The sequence below is a fragment of the Epinephelus fuscoguttatus genome, linkage group LG18 (genome assembly GCF_011397635.1).
Source record: "Epinephelus fuscoguttatus linkage group LG18, E.fuscoguttatus.final_Chr_v1".
Lineage (NCBI taxonomy): Eukaryota > Metazoa > Chordata > Actinopteri > Perciformes > Serranidae > Epinephelus > Epinephelus fuscoguttatus.
The window spans coordinates 26,580,335-26,607,432 of record NC_064769.1 but is presented as its reverse complement, the minus strand read 5'-3'; the positions used below and the strand labels follow the sequence as shown (position 1 = coordinate 26,607,432).

Here is a 27,098-nt window from a genome sequence, read left to right as displayed (position 1 = left end):
TCTATGATGTGAGTGTTTGAGTGTCTGAAGAAGTATGTGTGTGTGTGTGTGTGTGTGTGTGTGTGTGTGTGTGTGCGTCTGGCATCCATCAGAACCACAGCTTGCCGAAAAAACAGTAAGCACAGTGCAGAGAGAGAGAGAGAGAGAGAGAGAGAGAGAGAGAGAGAGAGAGAGAGGCGAGCGAACGAGCGCTGCTGCACGCTAATTATGTATGCATGATTTAATCTGCAACTCAATAATATGCAAATATATTCATATGTTAGTTTCTTAATTAAAAATGCAAAGCAGCCCTTATGGTGATTTTTCTGTGATTTTCTTTTCAGCCTAACAAACGGAACATTTTGAGAAATTCAACAAATTGGAGGGAAGCGCGGTGGGGGTTAACAGAAAAAAACTTCCCATTTCAACTTCCTGTAGATTGAGAAAAAAGGAGGAGCTAGAGGGGGGTAACTTGTTGAATGGAGGCAAAGTTTGTCAAACCACCTTAAGGACGATTTAAGACAATTCTGTCTTAATGGATGTTTGAGAAATTACTTTGAATGCCAGGAAAGTCATATGGGAGTTTGTGTAATTGCCAGTTTCTGACTTGCATTTATGACAACATCCGAGTCTTAATAACAACCTGTAAACTCAGATTTGTCTGCCAGCTCTTTATATACCCAACTTTGTGTTAAAAATTACACAAATTCCTGTAAAGCCAAACAAACATAGGTTTCAGCCAAAATCTGTCTGTCAATGTTTTTAAACATTTACTTAATGGATTGAGTGCTATAATGATAATGCACATTATTGCCATCGAATTGTAGTCATAAACCTGCCTTTAGTTCGTGGAATTCTCAACGGATCTAGTAGGACACGATGTCAAGCTCAGCTCACATCCCAGCTACATCAGCTGATCTCAAACAGCCCAATCAACTGATGGAGCAGCTGACTGATGGAAGGGAGTCAGCTGATAGATCACATGATTCCTTTCTATGCAACCGATTGGCAAATTTCATTCAGGGCACCCTATTTAAACTGCTCTGGCCTGCCTACTGTTGCTGCTTCCTCTGCCAGTCACTTTGCAACCTGCCTCCACCCCAGCTCCTCCTTTTCATGTTGTGTCTGACTTATCAATGCCATTTCTGTTTGTCATTGATGCTGCTCTGTTCGGTTCTGTTTCCGGTGGGGTCTTTGCTTCTGCTCTGCCTGCCTTATAGGCTTTCCATGTAGGCGCATGGAAGGGCAGGGAGGTTTGCTCTCTCTGCCTCAGGCTTTCTGCGTAGGCCTGAGGTAAGGCAGAGAAGTGTGCTCTTTCTGCCTTATGGCTTTCCACACAGGCGCATGGAAGGGCAGAGACGCCCCAGAACAGAACCATACCACCATATATAATACTGCAAATGTAAATTAAGTTTTCTTTGACTTAAGTGTTCCTGACTGAAATTGTATATTTTGCGGGTGTCTATATTGGGGACTGTTCACTCATGCTTAGCTTGCATTAGCTCATTTCTTGCTGGTTTCACTGTTTGTACTTTGAACACCAACTTCACAAATTGCTTTCACAAGACTGGTTCAGAAATCCCTGTTACCACTGATATTCAACCCTAATGTCAATACATGTGTCACAAGACATAAGACCTCTCCCAGTATGAATTTGCCAAGTTTTGAACTTTGCAAGTTGAAGTCATGAGTCGGAACTCCAGAGGCAGGATGTAATTCAGTCAAGTTGCAACTGGGATACCCTGTCCTTGTTGATATTACCAGCTCAGCTGGCTTCAGTTGACTATACATCAACACGCCTGTACAGCCGCAACGTATCCTAATACACTGGTTTGTATGATATCTTACAAATCAGTACCCCTTAGGTTAGGTTTAGGAAAAGAATCATGGTTGGACATCGTTACGTTACATAACTTATATAACGTGATGCTATGACGTGATGCAACATTAAGTACGTAACTTAATGTTGACTTATGGTTTCACACAGGACATGAACAGTGGTCTCCAGTCCTGTCTTGGTTTGACCAGTTCCCCACCCCAACCACTTCCTTAAGTTGATTTCATCTCACTTTTTACCATGTCACCGGCCTTTTACCCCTGCTCCCGTCAGCTGAGGGAGGGTTATGGCCGGGCTCCACCGGCTGCAAACATAAGTGTCACGTCAGCATAGCGTGACAGCGTATTCATTTGGGCTCCACTGACGGCGTATGGAAGCGACATGTAGAGAAGCCAGTGGGGTTGTTTACCTTTTGCTGAGCCGAGAGGCTGCATGTAGGCTGCATGAAATGGGTAAGTTAAAGCATTTTCCACCTAAGTTACTACATATATTTACAATACAATATACATTAAACAGTTTCAACTGTATTAAAATACATAGTTTAAACGGTAGGATCACGGATAAACATGGGTAAATGCATGAAAAAAAAATCATCACATATCACCTCTGATAATGGTTTATTCCTTTAAAAACACATTGTGCTCCTTTAGCACACTATTTCATGTAGTTTTTACCTGCTGGAGGGTGACGTAGGGGAGCGTAGTGCAACAAAAATAGAAGAGCTGCGTAAAATAGAGAGCTGTCACGCGACAGACGGGGGTTGTCGCACTGCTCCCGTTGCCGGTGGAGCTGCTGTAATTGATTAACTGGGGGGCGAGCTGCTACGGGACTCGCGCTGCAGACGTGTTGCGCCGCTGACATGCCCAGTGGAGCCTGGCCGTTAGAGTTATAAGGTATTTAAGAACTATTGTGCATTACTTTTCACATGACGTGATGTTTGTGTTGGGTTTGGCCTACTTGACATGGTGCGTCAAGTTCTTTCAAGTGAAAATATTGTGTAAAAATAAAGAAAAAAAAAACGGCACTGTCTGTGGTGGATTACTTCTTGCTCGGTGCCTATTTACATGACAATGCAATAACGCAACACAGCCCATTTCAGGCAGTAAATATTCAGTGATCCAGCTCATATTAACTTTGTTGTGTTGGGTCGGGTTTGGATACAAAAACAGAATGCCTGTTAGGTTCAGGTCGGGCTCAGTTACTACTCTCTCTCTGACTTGGGTCGGCCTAAGCCTGACTATGCAGACTCAAAGACATCAGTGCTTCCAGTGCTCAAAGACCTTGCTGAGATATGAATGTTTTCTGGGGTTATGGATGTTGACTGACTAGTCTTGCCCGGCTAGCAAGTGCTTACATCTCTGAAAAGTGTGAAGCAAATTCTCAAGTAGACATTTATTTGATTAACTGAAAATTCTCTGACACAATTCTTGTTGTAGAGCTGTAGAATGACAACACTGAGAGAAAACACACCTCCGCCAGAGCCACTGGGTGAAATGAAAGCTAAAATACTTGTCTATCACTTATCATGGATAAAGCAGTAGGAGCAAGAACACCTCTGGGCATTTTCACTGCTCTTAGCTACATGTATAAGCATCCAGATCAGAAAGTTAAGATCAGCTCAGTCACCTCCTATTGCAGCGCGTTCACCAGTTCAACAGTAAAACCTGACTTGAGTTTCTTGTGTGTGAAAGCTGCTGTCTTCCTGCTGAGCAGTTCATTCAGCGCAGGGTGCAACCTGCTGCTGAAAGAAAGGCTCGCTCAGAGCTTTGTGTTCAGATATACTTTACACTGAGCGTGCTCAGAATGAAAACAATGATTAAAGATGAAGCTAATCCACACCACCAGCATGCATTACAGCCACACGACAGGGTGGGTGTTTTACATGTGTGCGTGTGTGTCTGTGTTAGATGGCTACGACACAAGCTTTGTTGAAGCCAGCGCTTTTATTAGAACAAGGTTTTATATCTTTCTTTCATTTTTTGATCTTGTCTCTTCTGCCTCTAGTTACATTTCGGTACTTTTTGCTCTTTTATTTTTCTAATTTTTATTAATTTTCTGAACATTTTCACAAATATTCCCTTTTTGCCTTTTTATTACCTTGTCGTTATTTCTCTTCTTTTATTCTTCAGCAAGCTTTAAAAGTGATTTCCATGGAATGTCCCATTTCTAGTTTAGCTCTCATACTGCGGAGGTTGTTTTTAGTTATAAATACTAATATGGAAATGCATCATTCCATATTTAGAGTATGCACTAACAGCTGTCTGCATCAAACATCGAGGATAATGTGTTATTATGGTGATAAACCTAGTCAGATCTAATAAGACTGACACTGGAGTGACTACCGAGAGAGCCAAACCACAGCCTCTCGAAGCCTCCTTAACCTTGCACAGACTTTTAAAATAGTTGTCAAAAAGTCCTCAAGATTCAGCAACTGCGTGATAAGTGCTGATAAATATCTCTCACATTTTGTTTTTTTCTGTGATCGCAAATTAATTTTTCCACGAGAAAACGGTTTTGACAGCTTGTCATGTTAAAATCACACAGCATATTAGCTGTCAGCAGGCACCGCTCTCCAAACACTACTTGGTGTTGCATTAAAGGAAGCTCTGACATCTGACAATTAATAATCAACTGCAACCCCCTCCCTCGAAATCAAACGTTGCATTCACTGTACAAGCACTGCTCTAAGAAACTCAAACCCAGTACAGAAACATACAGCAAGGGAAACACGGTTGTTACAAAAATGATAAATCTGGCTGTTCTCTCTGACTAGTTGGTTGTTAGAGCTTTGAACGCATCACAGAATCATTTCATTTCGTCGAGGAACTTCGTTTTAACTTATCCCTGCCCACAGTTATTGTCCTGAGTTTATTTTGAAATATTTCATAGAGCTGTTGCAGCTTATACATATAAATAAATTCGTATTTAAAATGATTTAACTGTCTGAATAAAACTAAAGGCGAAAAAAGACAAAAGCATGATTGAGTCTAACATTGTGTGCAGCCGAGGACAACTGAGAAATATTTAACACATTATCAACAACTTAAAGCAGTTTTTTCACCACAACTGCAGGCTGATTCATGTGCGTGTGTGTGTGTGTGTGTGTGTGTGTGTGTGTGTGATAACATGTGATATTCATCGTAGCCTTGGAGCAAATCAGAGTGCCGCTCTCTGCTGCCTGTTACTGCAGCCAAATGTTTGGGCTCAGGAATGCACAAGGGAACATTCACATCTGCAGCAGGCATTTGTGTGTGTGTGTGTGTGTGTGTGTGTGTGTGTGTGTGTGTGTGTGTGTGTGTGTGAGAAAGAGAGAGAGAGAGGGAGAGGTCTTTGTAGAAGCCAAATGTCCTCACAAGGACAGAAAGGCAGTGAACATCTTCAGGCTGAGGTCATTTCATTGACAAGAAACCTTTGAGGCACTGGAAGAAAATCCTTTTCTAAAGTAAAGGTCAGACAGTGGTTTCTAAAACTAACCCACCAACTTGACAAGTGCCAGGGACGAGTCCAGACCAGTTCATTATGGGTGCTGTGGGGGCTGATGGCGGTGGTGGAGAACGGTTTAACTATAATTTGTCCAAATTCTTGCCTCACTACGTCTGAGCAGCTAAGAGGGCTAGCTGTTAGTCATCAGTGTTAATATTTAACATGAACAAAAAAAGCTAACACTCTGTACACTTGTTGGGCTAAGATGCAAGTAAGAGATGGCATAACGTTTAAAAAAATTCGTAGGAGGATGATGTCTGTTTTTCTGTTAAACTTCTCACATTAAAGGACTGAAGAAAATGTAGCATTAGATACAAGCTATCAAACATCTGCTAATAGGAAACAAACTTAATATAGAGAGACAAGATATCAATATCTGGTACATGGCTACGACCATGCAAAATTATGACTTTTACTGAAAGATCTGTACTTCCTCCATCTATGCATTAGCTTCAAATCATGCGTGGAGAGCCCAAATTAATTCTTTATAATGACGGAATTGTGGGTTATTTAGCTTAGGATATTTCTTGACTTCAACAACGAGTCTCTCATCATCCAGTCTTTGTCACACATGAGACACAGCAACAGCAACAGAGTTCTCTTTATACATCCATGGTGAGGAGAGGAGTCGAGCTGCTATAGGAGCAGAGAAAAAGAGCAGCTACGGGAGCCGGTATGTACAATGGGGGAAAATACATTTAATTCCATGGGCAGAGAGGCTGGAAATGGGACAATGGTGTGAAGTGCTGTGGGGCGGTGCGTCTAGGAGAGCTGACGTGAGTCTAGCCACTGCCGGTGTGGGGTTGTACATTGAAAATAATAGGGGCGTATTTTTTGACATGCTGCATTCGCTGCCTGTGTGTTTTGGCCTTTAGCTAGCCTCAGTCCAATAGAAGTTATAAGGGCGAAAAAGCTAGCATAACAATAGCAAAGCAAGACACTTTATCCCACAGAACACAACGCAAACATGGTGTTCGTTAAATCATTATAAAAAAATCAGACATAAGTCAAAACTCTAGTGAAGTACAATACTTTTGTTTACAACGACACAATTACTATTTTAGCAAGTTTAAGTTTGAATACGGACTTTTGGAAGAAATGCAAATCAACCTAACATCCTAAACAAATGTATTAATCCAATAAATATGTGTGGCTGTGTGCTTCTTTGTCCACATATGTACGTTACATTTATGTATGTTTATAATTATGTGTGTTAAATGTTTCTATTTCTGTCAAAAGTTCTCTGTCCGGAAAAGAGGCACAAACAACATGTGCACACACATGCATATACCAACACTCAATGACACAAACAAGTGCCTTGTAATTCAATTAGTCAGTTTCCCAGCTGACACAAAATGGCGGCCCAATGCACCCGTGTGGGACATTTTGGGGCCGGGAGCCAAGAAAATAGCTTACAAACACACACACACACACACACACACACACACACACACACACACACATGCTCGCACAACACTCTTACATCTCTCCTCTTGTGTCACTCGGCACATTACAAGCGGTTCAAAATCAAACTTGACTTATAAAAGAGAAAGACAGGCAGACGTGTTTAAGACATTTCTGTAGCGTTGTCAAGTGGAGTGAGTCATCGAAGCATCCACACCACATAGCTGAACACACAGCTGTCTGTGTTTGTGTGTCTGGGGGGTGGGGTGGGGGGGGCAGTCGAACCATGAGGTCATCTCTGGCTGAAGTTGCTCTCTGGGTTTCTTTAATATAAACACTAAAGCTGCTGCAGGACAACGGCACCATTCTGAACTCGAGTCGCTGCTTTCTCTCTCTCTCTCAAGTCGATTATTGTTTCACATCAGAACACCTCAGAGGACATTATGACTCTTACATGAGCTCTTAGCAAAGAAAAAATAGCTGTGTTTGAATCCTCCTCCGTGTGTTAGCAATCAGTTTAACCCACAGTCACTGGTAGGTTAGCTCCATTTTTCACCTGTCACCTGTAGCATGCAGCATTAGCACTGTTGCTATGGTGACCTGTAATTTTACATACCCGAAGCACTGATTGACAACAGATTGCTTCCAGGAAAGACACATAAGCATCACATGATGGTCATCTGCAATTTTTATTCTATTTTATATAACTAATAATAACACTGTGTGGTTCATTAAAGGCACAGTCCGTACTTTTTAGTGATTTTACACACAAAACAAAACAGCCATCTTTTATTTCTATGCATGCTTCCTCTCTCACACCCCTCCCTCCCTGTAGCCTCTTTCCTCATTTCATCTTCTGCCAAGGCCCGGTACAACACCACTAATTTGAGCGGCATGCTAACACACACACGCACACACACACACACACACACACACACACACACACACTTCATTTTCAGCACCACTTCACACACAAGGAGGTAAGGTCGTTGTGTGTTTTTATGCTTTTTCAAATTGTGTGGACACACTGAGTTTATATCAAATCACCCAATCTTTTCTCACCAAAATTTTTAATTCTAAACATTCTTAAATTTTGTTTTTGCACATTTCATCTTGCATGAATAGCGAGTGTAAAGTGAGTTTTCATGCTGCTGCTCGCATACTAACACACTATATTTTCAATTCTGATAATTGGAGAAGCACAATTTTGGGTGATAAACTCAAACCAAAGTACACACAAGTATGTGAGCAAGGTTGTCAACAAACAGCACAACATGTCATCACATTCTATTAACTCTTCAGGATCAGTGTCAACCGTCAAGCGTGCAGGGAGCACAAACAGTTAACAGGCAGCAGTAGCTGACTGGTAGGGTCTGCTGCTCCTCTGTGCTACCTGGGGCCGCCTGAAGGGGCCAGTATGGCTCACCAAACCGCTTCCCCGTTACCCCCCTCCACCACTACCACCACCACCACACCACCCCCCCATCCCTCCTCCACCCACGGCCCACCGGGGACCGCCGGCTCTCCTACTGTGCCTTCTGCAAGACCTGGCTTAATTTAATTAATGCTGTCGACTTTAAACAAAACCACATCTGAGCCGAGGAGAGATAGAGAGAGAGAGAGGGAGGGAGCAGGAAATAGCCAGAGATGGGAGCAGATCGCCCTGGTCAGATCGCTGACAGGATTTAATCGGTTCAGGGTCTGAGAATACTTTTCAGGGTCCGCTTTAAAAAAAAAAAAATGAAGGATTCTTTCTTTTAATGACTAATAGCAAAGGAAGTCACGGTCTGCTTTGCAAAGGCTGGTGCTTGTAGGGAGCTGAAGATGAGACTCTTCACTTTCTGGATCCTCTAGATTAAATCTAAAATACTAAATGATGAGCTTCAGGTAAAAAATGTGATTTTATGGTTGTTTGGCATTTTGAAAATTACATTTCTTACCACTGTGGCTTTGTCTTAGGTAGAGCAAGTTTGCTGATATAAAACAATGCTGACTGTGTGCTGCTTTACAGGAATGAAATATGTTGAAGTGAGAATGAAATGAAAAGAGAACCTCATATATTTTGTGTTTCAGAATGTTTTGTGAAAGCAGCACTTGAGCCTGAGATTGTGAATTTGTTAGATATTAAATTAAAAACTTCTGTTGGAGGAATGTAACAATTACTGATAGATTTTTTAAAGCAAAGCGAGGAGCTGAAAAACTTCTTTAAAGCTAGACTCTTCTATAATCTACATTCTACACATTTCACAGAGACTGAGTAATATAATAAATGACACTTGATTTACATGTATGTAAAACTGATATGTGCCATTTTAGAAATTGGATTAGATTTCAGTAAGATCTAAGAAAGTTAGATTTCAGAAATTAAGTCACATAATCATCCTGAAACTTGGCAAAATTGTGTAATTTCGCAAAACAGATCCTCGACAAAAATTTAGTGAGGAGTGCATTATTTTAAAACTTTTCTACTGATAGATAAAATGCAGAATTTAGGTGGAAAAAAGCTTTGATTTATTGATTTACTCACATTGATTTTAATAAATGATACATTTATCCTGTTTCAAATGTTCAAGTTTAGACTGACATTTAATAAATAAAATTCATTTATTATTTTTTTATAAAAAACACATTTAAATTTTAGAAAATATATTATTCATAATAAAGGACACAGTGTTAAATCAAAATCTGTAATTTGATAGGAAAAAATATATATATTTTTTGCTATTTGTTTTAGACTAAGAATCATCATGTTCAGTCCATTTTTAATCAGGTCAAGTTCCACTTTGCTTTACATCAATTTTACAGACAACAAAATACAAACTCGGAAACACAAGATGATCCAGACAACATTATAATATTCAAAAGATCCACCAGCCTTTTAAAAATTATCTCGATGTGATCCAGAAATTCCCAATTTGTGACGATCAACCTGTACAAGTGGGTCCCATTTCATTAAGTTAAAAAAGGTATGATTTAAAATAAAACTTTTTCTTCAGCTATGTCTAAAGTGCGTCATGGAATTACATCACATGTAATCATCTTCATATGTTAACTCTCCCAGGGTTCAGTCACATTCATAAGCCAGTTTAATGGCTGGACCCAGTGTCACACACACACAGAGGGAGAAAGAGAGTGTGTGTGCATGTGTGTGTGTGTGTGTGTGGGCAAATAGCATTAAAGCGGCAAACAATTAACACTAAACACACTCATGCTGACACATATATCATTTTATTTCTATTTCCTTTAATAGCTTCATTGTCACTGTTTCATTATAGCCATTTTTGGGGATAATCTTGATACATCTGTGTGTGTGTGTGTGTGTGTGTGTGCGTGTGTGTGTGTGTTCTGTTGTTTATTCAGTCAGCATTAGCAAAGCTCTGAGGACGAGCCGGAGACTCTATCAGCCTGAACAGCAAATTAACTAAAACAATCATATCTAACGGAAAAAAAAAGTGCTGTTATACTCCCAACACCAACAAAGAAAAACAACAGCGAGACGGCACTCTGCAACCTGCTAATGTTAGCAACTGATGCCTAATTTCCTTTTGATTACAAAGACATCCCACGCTCTCCTCTCAAGTGACGTTTAATTGTTTCTCAAAGTAAATCATCAACTCAGCAAACTAAATTTGACAAACAACAATAACAAACTTGCAGCGCAGGGAGACGGCAAAGGAAGGAGGGAGGGGCGGGCGGGTGGGGGGCAGAAAAAGAGAAATGAATTAATTAAAAGAAAAAGACCCATCGCCTGCAGTGGATGTGAAACAGAGATGAAAGAAAACAGACAAGACTTTTTGCCTTAAATGAAGTGTGTTCACAAGCTGGAGCATATGGGAGGGCAGCAACACAACAACAAGGAAAACAAGTTGAAACACACTAAAATGAGACTTAAAATCTTTCTAGATTCATCAGAGGAAGTGCAACAAAAAAAGAAACTAATCAGTGTGCCCATGTTCCTTATGGTAGAGACCTTTAACAACAACAGAACACTGATATGATTAAAATATAAATATCAAGCACAAAGCTATATGGTCTGCAACATTCAGAGAGTGGGAGGGGATTGATTACACACGGCTCTCACCTCTGATGTCACAAGCAAACATGAAGGTGGCTGAGCGGAAATAACGTAAGGGCTGCACAATTAATTGAAATACTACTGAAAACACAGCATGGCTGAGTGCAATATCCAATTATTATTATTTTTTTTTAATAAAGGTAAAATTTTTCTTAACATACCATTATTAATGAAGCACTGTGGTGCTGCACAGATGCCCTGGCCTATACATCATATTTGAGACGTAAGCGAGCATGCTTGTTTGTTGCAGACCAAAGCAAAAATCACATCATCATTCTTCTATATTTGAAAATGAAATGCAAAATATACCATTCCCGCTAAAATTGTGACATATATCCCAATATCTGTCAAAATAATCACATTCCATTTTTTTCCACGTATCACGCAGCCCTAAATGGTGGTGCCTAGCAGTGCTTGCAAACTAGCTAACAGTGCTAATAGTGCTAACAGCGCTTACAAGACCAACAGTGCCTAACAGAGCTAATGGTGTTAGGTGTATGGAGGGGGAACTGGAGGGTAAGTATTGCACTTCTGCAACCATGCTGTCCTGAACCACAGTGGCATCATTATCAATGGTAACCACCCTAAAAGTGTAGTGTAGAGTGGTGGTGATTAGTTAGCTAATGGGATACACACAGACCATCTACCATAACAAAGATGACAACTGTCATGATATTTATGGTGTTGACTTACTGAGGTCAGCAAAAATGATCAAGGTCATATATCATAAGATATTGCCCTTGACACCAAAATGTCACCCAAATTTAAGCCAAAATGACGCCAGAATAAACAGCAGAGTCTTCCCGACCATTTTAAGACTTGGAAGCAACAATTAAGCACCTGGCGAATGAACAGAGAAAACTACACTGCGATATGTTTTACTGTCATTTCTGATTTAAAAGTTCACTGCGCTTTGAAAGAAAGTTCTTGCATACTCCACTATATTTTACATAGCAAATAGCTGTTTGCTGCGATAGTAATTTTCAAAATCTCATTGAACCTCTAAGCTCCAATATAGTTGTCAGAAGAAGCAAACAAAAGGATGAAAAGCAGCAGACAGAGGCTGTCAAAGACCACTGAAAACCAACTCAGAGCCTAAAAATACAATTAAGAGTGTAGCAACTCCTATTAAGCCCAGTATTTTTCAGTTTCTAATACCCTTTTCCACCCATATCAGCGCTTGTATGCTGTTTTTAAATCATACCCTTTCCCACTGCCAGGAGACCAGAGCTGTGCACACGGCTCTGGTGCTGATGAATATGCCTGTCTGTGTGTCGCTTTTTTACTGGTGTGTCGTGTCCAGTGTCACAGACAGGCTATACAAAGGTTAGCAAACAGTAGAAAGCAGCATGGAAGCCAGAGAAAATGTGTCGGTGGTTACTTATTAATTTTTTTTTATCTCCAACTCATTCAGTCTCTCTTTCAAACTCTGTGCAGACTAATATGGAACAATGTTTGAGTGCTGCTTAGGCGGAGTGGAACAATGTTTTCTGGCCGCCCATCATTGCATAGTGCCGGCAAATGGGCTAAAATTAGTGCATCCGTGTGGGTTTTGAATTTTTATTTCATTAGCACCAATGGAAGCCAGTTGGAGCTGGATACCTGTGACTATCGCAAAGACATGTGGCCTGGGGTGAATGCAGACTGTAACCTTTTCCATTAAACAAAAAAGCAAAATGTCAGTGGATATGGGTGTTTTTTGTGCAGTGGCAAAGGGGCTTGAGAAGAGGTAAACATCAGCAACAACAAATGAAAAAGATGAAAATGTCATTAAATATCGAGCCATCAACTATCACTAAACTTTGTTGCCACTAATGTCATCAGATGCATCTGAAGTGGTGAAAGTGGGCAGTACATTGGGGATGTTTTGGAAAGTGAGGACGTGTTGTCCGGTCCTTTCTTTAAAGGGCTGTTTGAGGTTTAATGTTGTGTTCACACTGGGTGCGAATAAAACAATTTACGGAAGTTAACTACATGTAAAGTCAATGTAAAGACGTGATTAGACACAAATCCCCCATGAGATGACGCAATGGATGCGATGGACGGGACACGAATGACAGTAGAGTAGTAGCACGATTTCGCATCATATGCTTATTCGTTTATTTTCGATTTGAAAAAACCTTCAGTGACCAATTCGTGCCACAATAGCCAATCAGCATTAAGATCCTTCAGGAATGTATGATGTGAGTTATTTGTGCATATGAAGCGAGTCAACACAAAATATTCTAGCGTTCAAACTTGTACGAGTAACGCATTGCAAAAAATTTGCATCGTATTTGGTGTGATAACAACATAAGACTTGGTTTTAGGGTTAAAGTTGATATGAAATGTGCATATTTTTGGGACTGGTAGTGCAAAAATCTGATTTTAGAAGTCATTAAAACTACAGACACATTTATTTGGGCAATTTCTACCCAGCTATTAAGCTAGTGCACCACCATTTTGGTGTGACAACACTGATTTTGTCACAGGGTTGGTTGGTTCTGTTGGCCAGTGAAGACACTGAAGCATCTCTGAACCGGAACGAATGAACTCTTGGTTGGAAACGGAGCAAGATGTCTCTTCATTGTGTCTGGTAAAGTCCTCCAAACCCACCAACCCCATGATGTCACAGGTTATATATAATTGTTGATATGAGTGGAAATTTGTTTAATAAATCATGTTAACTTGACTGACTGCTTCATGTCCAGTTTACGGTCAAAATTCAATATTTTCATACTGTGGTATACTTAAGTCAAATATATGAATAATTCTTCCACGACTGTAAGTATGAGCCTTTATCAGTCACAGTTAGCCGAATTAAGAGTGTACCTTTGCCCTGCATGTTGTGTCCTGGCGATGCAACTAGAAGGACATATCCCTCAGCTGCAGCTCAGCTGGGGAACTCTGGAATTTTGTACCAAAAATACTGTAACTTTGGAAGATGACCGTACTTTTTTATTTTTTTGCACAGAACAAGGACTTTAGATTTTGTCCTCCACTTCTTACAATGTAGTCATAACACAGCCAGTATGGATGGGAGGAATGATTACGGCCACCAGCAACTCTCTCAATGTACATATGACATATGATAGACTTGGGGAAAAAAAAATAAATTAAAAAATTGAATCCACCTTTAACGTTAGGGTTGGGGGCATGAATTATGTCAGTGAGGGTGCTCACATTTTTGAATTTACAAATGTGTGTGTGTGTGTGTGTTGGCTGTTTACCTATAGCTAGTTTTCTCACAAAGAGAACTTTTGTTTTTGGCTGCTGTGTGTTGCCATAGAAGCACGCACACATACAGACGCGCGCACACACAGACACAGACACAGACACAGACACAGACACACACACACACACACACAGACACAGACACAGACACAGACACAGACACACACACCCACACCCACACCCACACACACAGACACACACAGACACACACGCACACACACACACACACATTACAGGCATTCCTCTGTGAAGCTGTGTTTGTACTCAGAGCAGGTGCAGGCTGGGCAGAGAGAGAGAGGGTGTGTGTGTGTGTGAGAGAGAGAGTTATTTCATGTCTTCAGTTACATTCAGTATAAAACATCACAGTGTGTTAGATCATCTGTAAATCTGTGACATCTGACTAGTTCATCGCCATCATTCAAATAACAGCATGAGAAAATTCTACTTTAAATATTTGACCCTTTTTATAGACGCACTTTTATCTGTTTTATTCCTCCTTTCTCATAGTCAGCACTCCTTTCCTCTGCGTCTTTATTCTAAATCCCACCCATCTGGTTTTCATCACATTTCTGTCTCAAATTGGTTCCTCCACAGCCTGCAGATCCCCGTGTGTTACTGTACTTGTTTTATGTCAGTATCCATACATTTCATATGGAAAATCCAGTGAAACGATCATGTAATGTCACCAACACACACTCTGTGTAAATACTATGTATTATACTGTATTTATCTAAAGCTCAGATTGTATGGAGTTTTTGACGATGTGGTGTTTTGCAACCTTTAAACAGCATTATGTCCAAAAATACACACCTTGCATTTAGTCTTGCTTAACAGATTGTATTCAACAAATGACCTATATAATATGGTTAATAAAATATATACAAATTAGAAGAGTGCTTCCAGAGTACAGTCAAAATAAAAAAAAAAATAAAGTGCAATTATAGGTGTAGAAGCACATGTTGAAAATTGCCTTAAAATGGGATATCATAGACGTTTTACATTCTTATCTGTTGTTTTAATTGATATAATTTACTGTTAGGCATCAGTTAGATCTCTAAATACTGTGACCGCTCTAACACTATATTAAGAATAGCTAAAATACTACTATTAAAATCTGCATCAAAATAAAGAGGCATTTAATGAGACAGATAAAAAGTGTGAACAGTGAGAAACAATCCAACAAAGACAGGAAGTGAAGGTATTTTACATTTAGATGCTATTGGAATCTGATTTGTCCTAAATTTATATCATGTTATAGATCAATATCAGATATTCAGTCAAAGCTTTATTTTAGGATCAAATCACTCAGTAAACCAACTTAATTCTATCCCAAATTCACAATTAAATTTAAAACATTTTCATTAAACAAAATTCAGCTTCCCTGATGCTTAACTTACATGCACATGTATAAAAAAAAATCCCCAAAATTCTGATTTGGAAAAATATGGAGCTCAAGCTCAATAAAACTGTCGAGAATAAACACTGAAAATTCTAACATCAAAAGAATAAAGGTTTGAATTTTCTGTGTTAAAAAGACGGACACAAAAAAAGACGAGGACAAACAGCTCTGTCGGCTGCTGAGAGCAGGAATGAAAACACATTTCAGCCTCATCGTCGTCGCCGTTGGCAGCAGGTTTGGAGGCCGGACCATCCGAGGGAGGGAGAAAAAAAAAAAAAAATCAGCAAAAGAGCAGGAGTCTCTGAACAGACAGTCGAACGCAGAGTCTTTATGGGCTGATCTGAGCAGCTGACAGGGTTACAGGTTCAAATCTCTGCAGAGAGGCACTAACAATGAATCTCATATGTGACTTTCTTCTACAGTTTGGAGGAGCAACAAGAGACAGTCTGCAGTAATCATCATTGTAGGATTCATGCAGTGTTTTGCTACTGATCGGGTAATATACGGGCTTAAGGCCTATCTTGGTACATCACATGTTTATTTCAGGATACATTAGTCTATTCAGAAATGCCATCATGTGAGTCGTACAAAAGACAAGTTATGGGACAATTTTTCTGAAAGACAAAAGCTTATAATTTGAAATTGTCTTTGATATATAATACAATGTGTTTACAAATGAACAGGAGGACGTGTCAATGGTTCAGGGATAAAGGCATCCTGCTACAGGGACTTCTTTTTATCTTAGCAATGTCAAATAAAATAAAAGGCTATTTTCAGTTCAACTCCAAATGTTTCCTTTATCTAATTTTTATTTGGGATAGATATGATTTGCTTAAAGGCTAATTTTGGTATTTTTCAACCTGGACCAGATTCTCCTATATTTCTATTTCTAGGTGACTAATGAAAACAAGTTTTGAAATTGGTCCAGTGTTGAACGAGAGACAGAGCTGCTGTTGGCAGCGGCAAACAGGCTGCAACGTAACCATTTGGGGCATGTTTGCACCGTCAGTTTAGGTCCACTAAGAGTGCCTTTTTTTTTTTGCCACTGACAGGTTTAGATTGTTATTTTAAGCGTCTGACAACATCACTGAAAGGATAGACCTTCTTCTTAAAGAGGAAGATTAATTTTGTTTAACCAGAAACAGCCCTGACATTGCTATTGCCTGACTCACCAGACTCCATTTAAATAATCAGTAATTTTAGCGTGAATAGAAACAAAATGTTTTCACATCTAACTGGGTGAATTATAGCTTATTTCATACAAACCAGAGTTGGTGATTGCTGGAACAGTGGACAGACAAACCAAGACAATTTTTGTGATCGCTATTTTGTTTCTGTCGACTTTGAATGAGGGGTGTTTTACAGAAATAAAATGACTGTTTATTGACATGGAGTCTAGTGTGTTTGGTGATGCCGATTTCAGGGCTATGTCTGGTTAAACAAAAAGGATTGGAGTCTTTAACAAAAGGTTTATTTCTGTAGGGAACCTTTCCATAATGTTGTCAGACACTTAAAATAGCAATTTGAATTTCAGACAAAAAAACAAGCACTTTGAGAATTGACAATTGACAATGCAAACGTGCTGCGAGTGGTCACTCTCAATACCTGTTGTTCCCATTAGTGACTTAAAAATAGGGTCCAGTTGAAAATACAGAATTTATAATGTATGATGTCATGAAATCAGTTAACTAGCTGTTACCTACACCTTTATTCAGTCTATATGTCTTTACATGTTGGTGAATCTGCACCATTGAATCATCCATTAGCTGCTAGCTGCTCCTGTTTGCACTGTAACCATGGACGTACAGACACAAATCACTGGATACAGGAGAAAAAACGATCCAATAATGAAGCTGTTTGTATTGTCAGTGCTTCAACATAATGTCCAAAGTAAGTTACGTCTGTGTTGCTGTCCTATTCAAAGTTTTGAGCTAAAAACATTGGAACTAAACCCAAAACCGAAGCGATTATGAAAATGAGCACCTGTCAGCAATCTGATGCTTTTTCAGAATAAAAGCCACGGGCTCCAAACAGGACCTCTGTGCTCAAACTGACTCGTGACACGACAGAACCTGCTATCCAAAGACATCTAAAAAAAAAAAAAAAAAAAAAGGAACAAATGTACAAAAAAAATAAGAGCTATAGCTACAAAGCTTTCCGTACAGTTTCTGCTCTCTCTCGCAACTGATACTCGTGCCAACAAGCAGGCAGAAAGTGCCTCTGAATTTATTTTCCTGCAGTCGAACCACCTCTCCATTTCACAGGCGGCGGGTCCTCTCCTCGTCCCTGTTCTCTTGATGTGAACGGGAGGAAGCAGGCAGGATTACTCACATCACAGGGGTGGAAACAGAGAGGGTTAGAGCACAGAGAGGAGACAGCTCAGAGCGCCGCAGACATGAAGGCAATGCAAGTACAGAGATCCAAAACCTGGATCACATGACTGTCGACACAAGACTTTTTTTTTTTTTTTTTTTTTACAACCATGCCGGTTAGTTGGTCAGAGAGTAGAGTGATGTTCCTGTGCAGCACGGAAGTCACAGGGAGGTGGTTGGGGGGTTTCCTAGACTCTGACGCTAGAGACTGGGGTCCACACCCTGCGTCCCACCTGTGGTTACGCTTCGGCTGCTAAGCGTAACCAAGTTTGGTTTTAAACACTTATTTGATGCTATAAAAAGAGATTGGTACGTCATGACTGACAGCTTTGTATGTCAACTGGTGCGGTTGTGATCAGTGCCGCTGCTTGTGATTCAGACGGGTCAGACGGGTGTATAGGTGAAAATGTCTCCACTTCCCAATCGCAACTGTGCAGACTCAAGCTCCAAATGTCAAAATGGCAGCACCTGTATCTGCAAATATTTTGCCTTCATTTTTCATCCACATTTTTGTACTTCTAATTTCTCCTGACATTTATGAAGTGGTCATTTTAAAACCATGATGTTTCCTCTAACCTAACCGAGTGGTTTCCTTCACCAAATAAACCTTAATCATGAGGTTCATAAAACATTTATTTTTTTCAATGATCTGTCACTGTTCTGGAAAGAAAGACAAATTACGTAGCCATGCTGATAGGGGCGTTTAATGAGAAAACACTTATGTTCTGTAGGGAGTGAACCCATCTCATGCGCTTTATCCAACCACCATCCACCCCAACCGCCTACGACTTCTGTGTTCTAATAATATGTCATTTTATAGATCAGAAAAGGCTTTATCATTAAACACAATACAGGCAGCAACTTTATTTCCTCTAGAACAAATCAGGGAGAACTATGTGGGAGTACAGACACACCATTTGTAGGTGACGGTGTCAAAGAATCAAGGTCAAAGTTGACTAAAGGTGTCTTTACTCTAGTCACAGAAAACAAGGCTCCTATTGGCACAAATTGCTGCAGATCATCAAGCAGAAACTCCTGTTGTCTTGTATTAAGTATAAAATCTGAGTTAATAAAGTAAGCACAACTTTAGCCATCAGATAGAAGTAACAAAAAGTGCAAGTACCAGAACATTACAAAGGTTTAGTGCTTGATAAAACATATTTTCCAGCTCTGGAATGTATATTCCAATATTAAATCCATTTTAAAATAAAGCAACAGTCCCTGTTGTTTGACATCACGTCCCTGCTCCACAGGAAACGTCTCATCCTTCCACTTCACACACACAAAAGATGAAAAAAAACCCCCACCACCAACCTGTCAAACAAACCACGCTTCCTCCCTGCTTTTCTCTTTTTTTTAACACCTTTCCTCTCCTCCTCTTGTTTCCCTTCTTTCCTCCTTCCTCTGTCCCCCGCACCCCCCCTCCTCCTCCCCCTCCCTCCCCAGGCTGATGTAGAGGCGGAGGAAAGAGAGGAGGAAGCGGGGACAAAGCGGGCCGAGGCCACAGAAAGGCGGACTCCCGCCGAGCCAAAGAGGCGGCTGACACGCTGTACATTCAGCCGTCGTTAACTGGCGATTAATGAGGTCAGCAACAGGAAAAAAAAAAAAAAACCCTCTCCACATGTAAAACACCTCAAAGTCAAAATTAGAAATAAATCTAATGAGCGCTAGAGCTGCTGCTACAGATTATTTTCACTATCAGTTCCATTATAAGGACATATCTACCATATATCTACCTGCTCATTTTAAATCAACAACAGTCACCAGCCCAAATATACATTGAATTTACTGTGAAATAAAACAGAGAATGACAGAAACTCATCACCTATGAGGAGATTTTCACCTCTTATATTAATCAAGCAATTGACTGATCAACTGATTTCAGCAAAACAACACCAAACCAAAATAAAGATGGCGTTATAAACTCACACGTCTGTGCAAAAAATGTGAAAAATGTTGCAACATGAGCATATTTCTCACACCGATGTTAAAGTTGCATTAAACGACAGCAAACTACATCCTGCAGGCGAAGCAGCAGACGAGCACAACACCAAAACACCAGGTAGAACAAAGACGGCAGCAGATAAAAAGTGAAATATGTGAAACGTCAGAAAAACGTCCTGCTGCTTCGTCTCCTCATTCAAACCACAGCCGGGCTCCAGGCCTCAGAGACAACAGCTGGGGTCAATCTGAGCAGCGCACGAGGAGCCACGAACACTCATCAGACAGTGATGTTTTTTAATCATATATTTTCTGTTCAGGGCTGAGGCTAATGATTATTTTAATGAATCATTTAGTCTATTAAACGCCAGGAAGAAAATGTCCATAACATGCATACAAAGGCCGATGTGACGACTTAGAATCTAACCAACACCCACAAATCAATCAAATCTGAGACACTGTAACAGGTAAATGTTTGGTGCTTGGTGGTGAAGCACTTTTCAACAGATTTTCTTTTTTTGTTTCTTGGTAGATGGATGTTTCTTCCTTCTTGAACTCACTTAACTGTGTTAAATCCTCAAGTCTTCCAACCAGCAACTCAGAGTTTCAACCCAAAATGCCCAAAATCCCAAAATCTAATAAACAAGTCCACTAATTAATCTACAATAGGGGAAATCAGCACATGAATTCAATTCAGTCTGTCTATAAAAACAGCTTTTTAAAAAAATTATTTAACTTAAAAATAAATAAATAAATAATCTATTTCTCCCGAAATATGAAAAAAATGGTTTACAGCACACTATAATTTAGTATTTATTCAAGTGTACTCATCCAAATTACACCACCTAAAAGAGTCGTGTATTCTAATTTTGCATTACTGCATGAATTTGTAATACATGGAGGCATAGGTGTAGATTTCGCAGGGCACAAAATGGCGCATAGAAATTCACCACAGTTCAGGGAAGTTAGTGTTTGATGATCAACATTTTGTGGCAGACAACCCACAGCACCCTGTTTCATGACCTACAAAACCTACACCCTTGCATGGAGGCTGATGTAGAAACAGAAAATGAATTAAAATAGTATGAAACACAGTTGTAGTAATATTAAGCATGTTGTTGTCATATACACAACATTAATACACTTATATGTCCTTATAGCTAAGTACAATTACATTGTAGTGTGTTATAAACCATTCACTAAATGTTTATGTACTGCCTATAAATGAGGGAGGCATAAAGTGAAAATAAAGGGTGTTTGGATTTGTTTTTCACTTACTATGTCATTTCTTTTTTATTTAGAAGAGTATTGTTTAGTTATTATTATTTATCCTGGAATGAAACTCTTTCAGCTGATGCCTAAAAACAGCAACCGACAACAAAAAGCCGACAGCTGTTTGTCTCCAGCTCCGACAGAGGCCTCATCCTCAGCTCCACAAATTCACAAAACCTGGCAATGTGAGCCGCTTTTCTCCGTCAACAACTCCATTTTTTGGGGGAGTTCTGCCCTTTTAAACCTGCAAAAAAACCCAACAACCCCCAACCAGCAGCCGAGCGGATCGACGGGTGAGTTTCAGTCCAAAATGCCACAGAGAGATTCAAGCCAATCACTGATTAATGGATCAATAAAAGGGAAACTCAGCAAACTGCTCTAATGTCATATTTTTATTCCATCTTTTTTCCTTTTCTAGTCGATTCTATTGGCTTTGTGCTGTCAGTCATTCAGAAAACATTTTATACGACTACATCTCTTCAGATTCAGAACAATAGATGCCTTTTTTTCTAATTCATTCTGGCGTGAGATTCTTCCAGCTGATTCCCCAAAAATAGGAACCAGCGACAAAAAGCCGACAGCTGTGTCCAGCGCGGCTCCGACAGCGGCACCATCCTCACCTCGACAAATTCCCAGAACCTGGCAACGTGTGCAGCTTTTCTCCGACAAAACCAGCTCAGCGATTCCAAACATGCAGGAGCATCAGCAGCCTTTTCTTCAGGCTCACAGCGGAGGCAGTGATAATACCTCCGAAATGATAATAAACAAAAATGTTATCACTTACTGAGGACGGCAAGCCGGGAGGGACCTTCCGCACTTTTTTTGTGTGAACCTCTGAAAGAGACAAAAAAAGCAACAAAACAATACATGAGGGTTGAACAGGCCAAGAGGCTTTTTTTTATTGCTCTTTTAAAAGGAGGTTCTGGTTTGATTTGTTTGAATTTAATCGATCACCCGAAGTAGAAAGAGCGAGGCCACTTTTCCCACTGCCGTCGATATGTTTACAAAGAACGCTTTCACTGCAAACAAGCGCGACGCAATAAGATGCAGGAAATAAAAAGCCAGAATACAAAAAGGGACAGGGCTGTTTTTTTTCTTTTTCTTTTTGGTTTGATAAAAGGACATGTTTATATTATTTTTCAGGGTTTCTCTCAAGGGAAGAGAGGGAATGGTCTATTAACTGGGAAGGTGAGACTTTGATGGAAAAATGAAAGCCTTTTTTTTTCCTTTTTTTGAAATTGGCCCAGAGTTGTCATCATGTGTGTGTGTGTGTGTGTGTGTGTGTGTGTGTGTGTCCTCTCAAGGCTAACGCTACCAAGGCTACACCACGGCCACTATTGTCCTGCTTTCTAAAAGACTTCCCTGTATTTTTTTTTTTTCTTAAAGTCCCCTTTCAAAACACACACGAACAAACAGGATGGTGACACGCAGACACGGACACGCATGCACAATGCTCGGCCTTCTTAAAAAGAAAACACACAGCGGCTGTGAACTGGGATCAGTGCAGGTTAAAATGTCTCACCAAGGTCGCTGTGAGAAGTTTCTGTGTGGATACAGAAACTACATTGACATGCTGACTTATTTCCTCAATCTAACAATGAGAATCCTGAGACTACATTATGAGACTCAGGCCTTAAATCTTAAATAACAAAACATTTATATTTCACTGTTCTTGTAGCTCATAATCTGGGATATAACTGTGCTCATATTAAACGGACTCATGCGTGCATTTGTTACGAGCAGGCCGGATTCATGGGTCAATCCATAGATTACAACTCATCCAGATCTCAGTCACGCAAACTAAGTGTCACAAAAAAATCAGACGATAGAAGTCCTGTCCTCTGAAACCTTCAGTAGTTACCTGTTGTTTTATTAAATTTAAGTCAAAATCCTCATTTTGTTTTACAAAGCACTCACTGGTCCGGCTCCACAGTACACCTCATACATGCTGTCAGGTTATAAGCATGGCAGGTCTCTCCGGTCACAAAGTGGGAGTCTCTTTTATGTGTTTAGAGCAAAGTCTGATGAGATGGCATTGAGTATTCATACACTTACTGTAAAGCATGGGAGAGCTTGCCTGCTGATTTCAGACTTGCTCTGACACTATGTCCCTTTATAAGACCTTCGTTTTCACTGGAGCCTTTTCTTTAATGTACTGCATGCTTTTGTGCATATGTGGATGTATGTATGATGCAGTCACCCTGTTTATTTTGACATTTGTGGCTGTTTCATTTTGCTTTCATGTAAAACTCTCTGAACTGTGTCTGTATGATATGGTGCTGTACAAATAAAATCGAGTTATAGTTTATCTACGCAGCAAAACATAAAGATTTAGACGGAAAGAAACAACCTATATAGACCTATAATAACTACTGTTTTCACTTTAGTTTCTACTGCTTAAGGAATTTGTATTAAACAAAGGTGCGTTTATCTTTATTTAAAAAAAGACAAACAAGGTAGATCACCATCAATATGATTATTGTCATCATTGAAAAAATGATTCTGAAATTTTTTCTTCCGAATTTGAAAGACTCAACAAAATTTTTATTATTAATTTATTTATTTACATGTTTTGTTTTTTTTTTGTTTGGGTTTTTTTTTTACGAGGACAAATGCACAAGACACTGCCTTTTATATAAAATACAAAGTAGATGCAGTGCACACAGGTTTCTAGCCATGACGAATTTGCAACCCCTGTCCCTGGTTTATTTCAAGAGAAATTTGTTCGTACGTCATGATTTATTTATATTCTTTCTCAATAACGTGAGTGACAGAGCCATGAAGAACTGTGTGTTTCAACTTTGCCGCCATACACACTTTGGGCCCCAGCGTGGGGGTGCTTCATATGCTAATGGGGTCGACAGAGCCTTCTAAAACTAATATATTTTATGTATTTTCATTATGACGTTGTTTAAAGCTAGGACTAATGTAGTTAAACAGCCCTAAAAGAAATCCTACATAAAGGTATAATTTTATTAGGTCTATAGTAATTTTTAAGGTTGTATAGTCTAGGGCTGTTGAACTGTATTATACTGTATGTTGCAGATGTTTTTAATATTTCGTCCACCCTAATTTGAACCACCTGACCATGAAGTTGAATCAACTCTAAAACAGTTCCCATGAAAACATTATAACCTTCATGAAGGGCGGACTTACAAAAGAACTGTTGTATTAGACTGCATTGTCATGTATAGTGTATATTGTCATATCTTTAATTTAGTGATCAATTATTTCTCTGCCTATGCTCTTAAAGAAAAAAAAAGAGGATAGATCATGTTTAAAAGAATTGTGGACAGTAGAAACGAGGTTACAGGCCAGAACCTTAACTCTTTCTCTCATTGTTAGATATTGTCAAAGGTAGAAAGCAGCTGATTGGCACAAACATTAACTTTGTCTCTCCGTGTGTTCATAGTGTATGTTTAATGTAGTGTCTCACCCATGGCGTCCATAGGCAGCGTTCTCCTCCGCGGGTTGGAGCTGTAGTGCTGGTAGTACTGACCGGCTGGCTTGGTGGGTGATGCTGCGCCGGGACTCCCCAAACCCATCTCGCCACCCAGTATTGACTGGTCGAGAGACACAGAAACAGACAGAAAGAGAGAGACTGTTAACCATGTGACCTTGAGAGTCAAAGACCAGGAAGGATGCAGCATTCATCACAAGGAAATGGGAACAAAACATATTTCCAGGTTTATGAAGAGATAAAGACTTTAGCACAGAGACAAGCCAGCCATAACAAAAATTAATATCATCTGGCATCCTTTAAAAAATGAATTAAAACATGGCAAAGATAATACGAACAACCAAGATTATTTTGTGTGTTTAAGTTCAGCGTGTTGATTTTTGGAATAACCCGAAATACTCAACGTAGCCAGGATGCTGAAGTTTGCACTTTGACGGAAGTTGAAATGTTGTAAGTAGTGTGCTGTGGAAATCTTGACGTATGAATTTAAACACTTCAATGTTTCCAACATTTAAAATGTTGAGGATGTTGAAAATAATAACCTGGAACGAAGACAACCATTAAATCGTTCGGCACGTTCAGCATATTGAGCTGACAAGTGAATGGAAGCTGGAATGTTTCGGACATTTTGGGACATAGAACGTAGCAGGAATGTGAATGGAGAATATTGGAAATACATGTACCAATTACCAGATTACTGAGCATGCTAAGGAAAGAACGTTGTCAGCAGTGTTGGTGAACATCAGTAGAGAATGTGGAAGGTATCAGAAATGTCAACAATCAACGTAATGAATGGAATGTTGCTCACAAGTCAAGAACAACAAGTGTTGAGGATGACTGGATCTGAATGTTCAGCTGTCATTGTTGAGCTGATATATGGTATCCTGAGGACCGAAGTCAATGTTGGGTTAAATTATTTTGAAATGTAGTCAGCTACTGAATGCAAACTACGTGGAAATTGCTGCCATTAGTAACGCAATCCATTGGATCACAATTTTTTTTAATTCAATCTAAATACTTTTCGATTACTTCAAAATCAAACACTGACGTTATTGCCCCACAAAACTGGACCACCGCTCAAAACATTTTCAATGCCCAAAAATGCATTTACATTTGGCCATTAACATAAACCGTATATATATAACCACCACAAAGCGGAGCACTTGTGTAGGAGCCCCGAGTCATGAGTTAAAGGTCATCAAATAAAGACGATCTTGGGTTCATGGTCTTCCTGAAACACCAAGCGAAAGCATTGGTATCTTTCTCCAGAGTTACATCCTGCACCTTTAATAAATTTAATATCATGAAAAAGACTGTCGGAATTTTAACTCTGCCATATTTAAAAAGACGTAATCAAAATTATAATCACGCAATCGTTGTAAAAAGGCAACTTTAATCTTGTTACATGTTTTTTCAAATCCAACCTGGGGTGATTTAAGTTACTTATTTTGGTACTTTGATCATGTAGTCCCCATTATCTGTAATCAGTTACTACCCAACCCTGATTTAATGTAGCTCCAATGCTGATGGGAGAATAATGTGAAATATTTGTCAGGATATTGAACGCAGTTGGAATGTCATTTGATTTAATATTATAATATCTAAAAGATAGACTAATGTCAGGACAGTGATTGCTGATATGTTGACACTGACTCAAGTGGTATATGACTTGTCACTAAATATTACAGAAGAGCCTGAAAGAGCAAGTAAACTCTGTGTTATATTGTCAGTCCATTTAACCCTCATCTGCCCAACTCTGCAATCATGCAACCATCTTCGCTCATGCAAAAACATGAACGCATGTGTAATTAGTGGGAATCTTTCCCATCTTCCATCATATAAATGGAACGCAATATTAGTGGTTGGAATTTTGACTATATTGACTTGCAATGGTGTTAAAAGTTAGTTCATATGTGTGTTAAGGAATGTGTGTCTGTGCGTTACGTTACATGTGTCCATGTATTACTGCACTAAATAGGCTAACAGAGTATAGATACGGTAGTCCATGTTTGCCAATATTAACATGAAATAATTTAATCAAACTGAAATTTAATTTTCTGTGTACGCATAAATGGAAAAATCTGATTTTCAAGTCGCTTTTTTTAATATGCACACTTCCTGCCAAAATGAAATCAGTTAGAATCAATTAAATTGAAATTAAAATCTTCTGACAAATAGTTTTTGTGTAGTCAATGACTGACAGACAGGTATACAGACAGACAGACTGACATATAAATAAGACAATGAAAGACAAATTGATATATAAATAACTGCCCTTTGGATTTGATTGCGAAGCCGTCTAACCTCCAGGAACAATGCCTACCTCAGACACCTCAAACCGTGCTGCTAATGAGAAACGAAACCGTGGTATGTGATGGTATTTACCTCCATGAGAGCGACCTCATGCTGCTCAGCGTGGAGACGTTCATCTCACAGCTCCACAGCTCAGAGTCTAACTTCTTCCCTCTGCTGCTTTTTCCCTCCTCTAACTGTGACTCTGTTTACGGCTCAAACTTAGCAAACCGCTCACACATTGTCCCGCTAATTAAGTTCAATGATTCGGCAGCAACAAGTGGCGTCTGGGCTGATTTGGAGAGAAGAGAGCGCAAGAATAAAAGACAGAGAGAAGGATGGAGGAGAGGGTCTTTTTTTTTTTTAAGTGG

At 39.6% G+C, this 27,098-nt stretch overlaps 1 protein-coding gene across 13 annotated transcripts in view; it reads right to left on the bottom strand.

The window, feature by feature from the left end:
- LOC125878605 (transcription factor 4-like) overlaps nucleotides 1-27,098 on the bottom strand; it is a 306,833-nt gene that overhangs the window by 113,519 nt on the left and 166,216 nt on the right. For 12 of the 13 annotated variants that reach the window (XM_049559908.1, XM_049559905.1, XM_049559898.1 and 9 more), the window contains 2 exons: nucleotides 24,412-24,538; nucleotides 21,760-21,809 (listed from right to left, as the gene is read on the bottom strand). In XM_049559908.1, the coding sequence (XP_049415865.1) occupies nucleotides 21,760-21,809; nucleotides 24,412-24,538 (177 nt within the window). Of the gene's footprint in view, nucleotides 1-21,759; nucleotides 21,810-24,411; nucleotides 24,539-26,820; nucleotides 26,908-27,098 lie in introns of those variants that run through there. The other variant, XM_049559909.1, reaches the window with a different exon arrangement.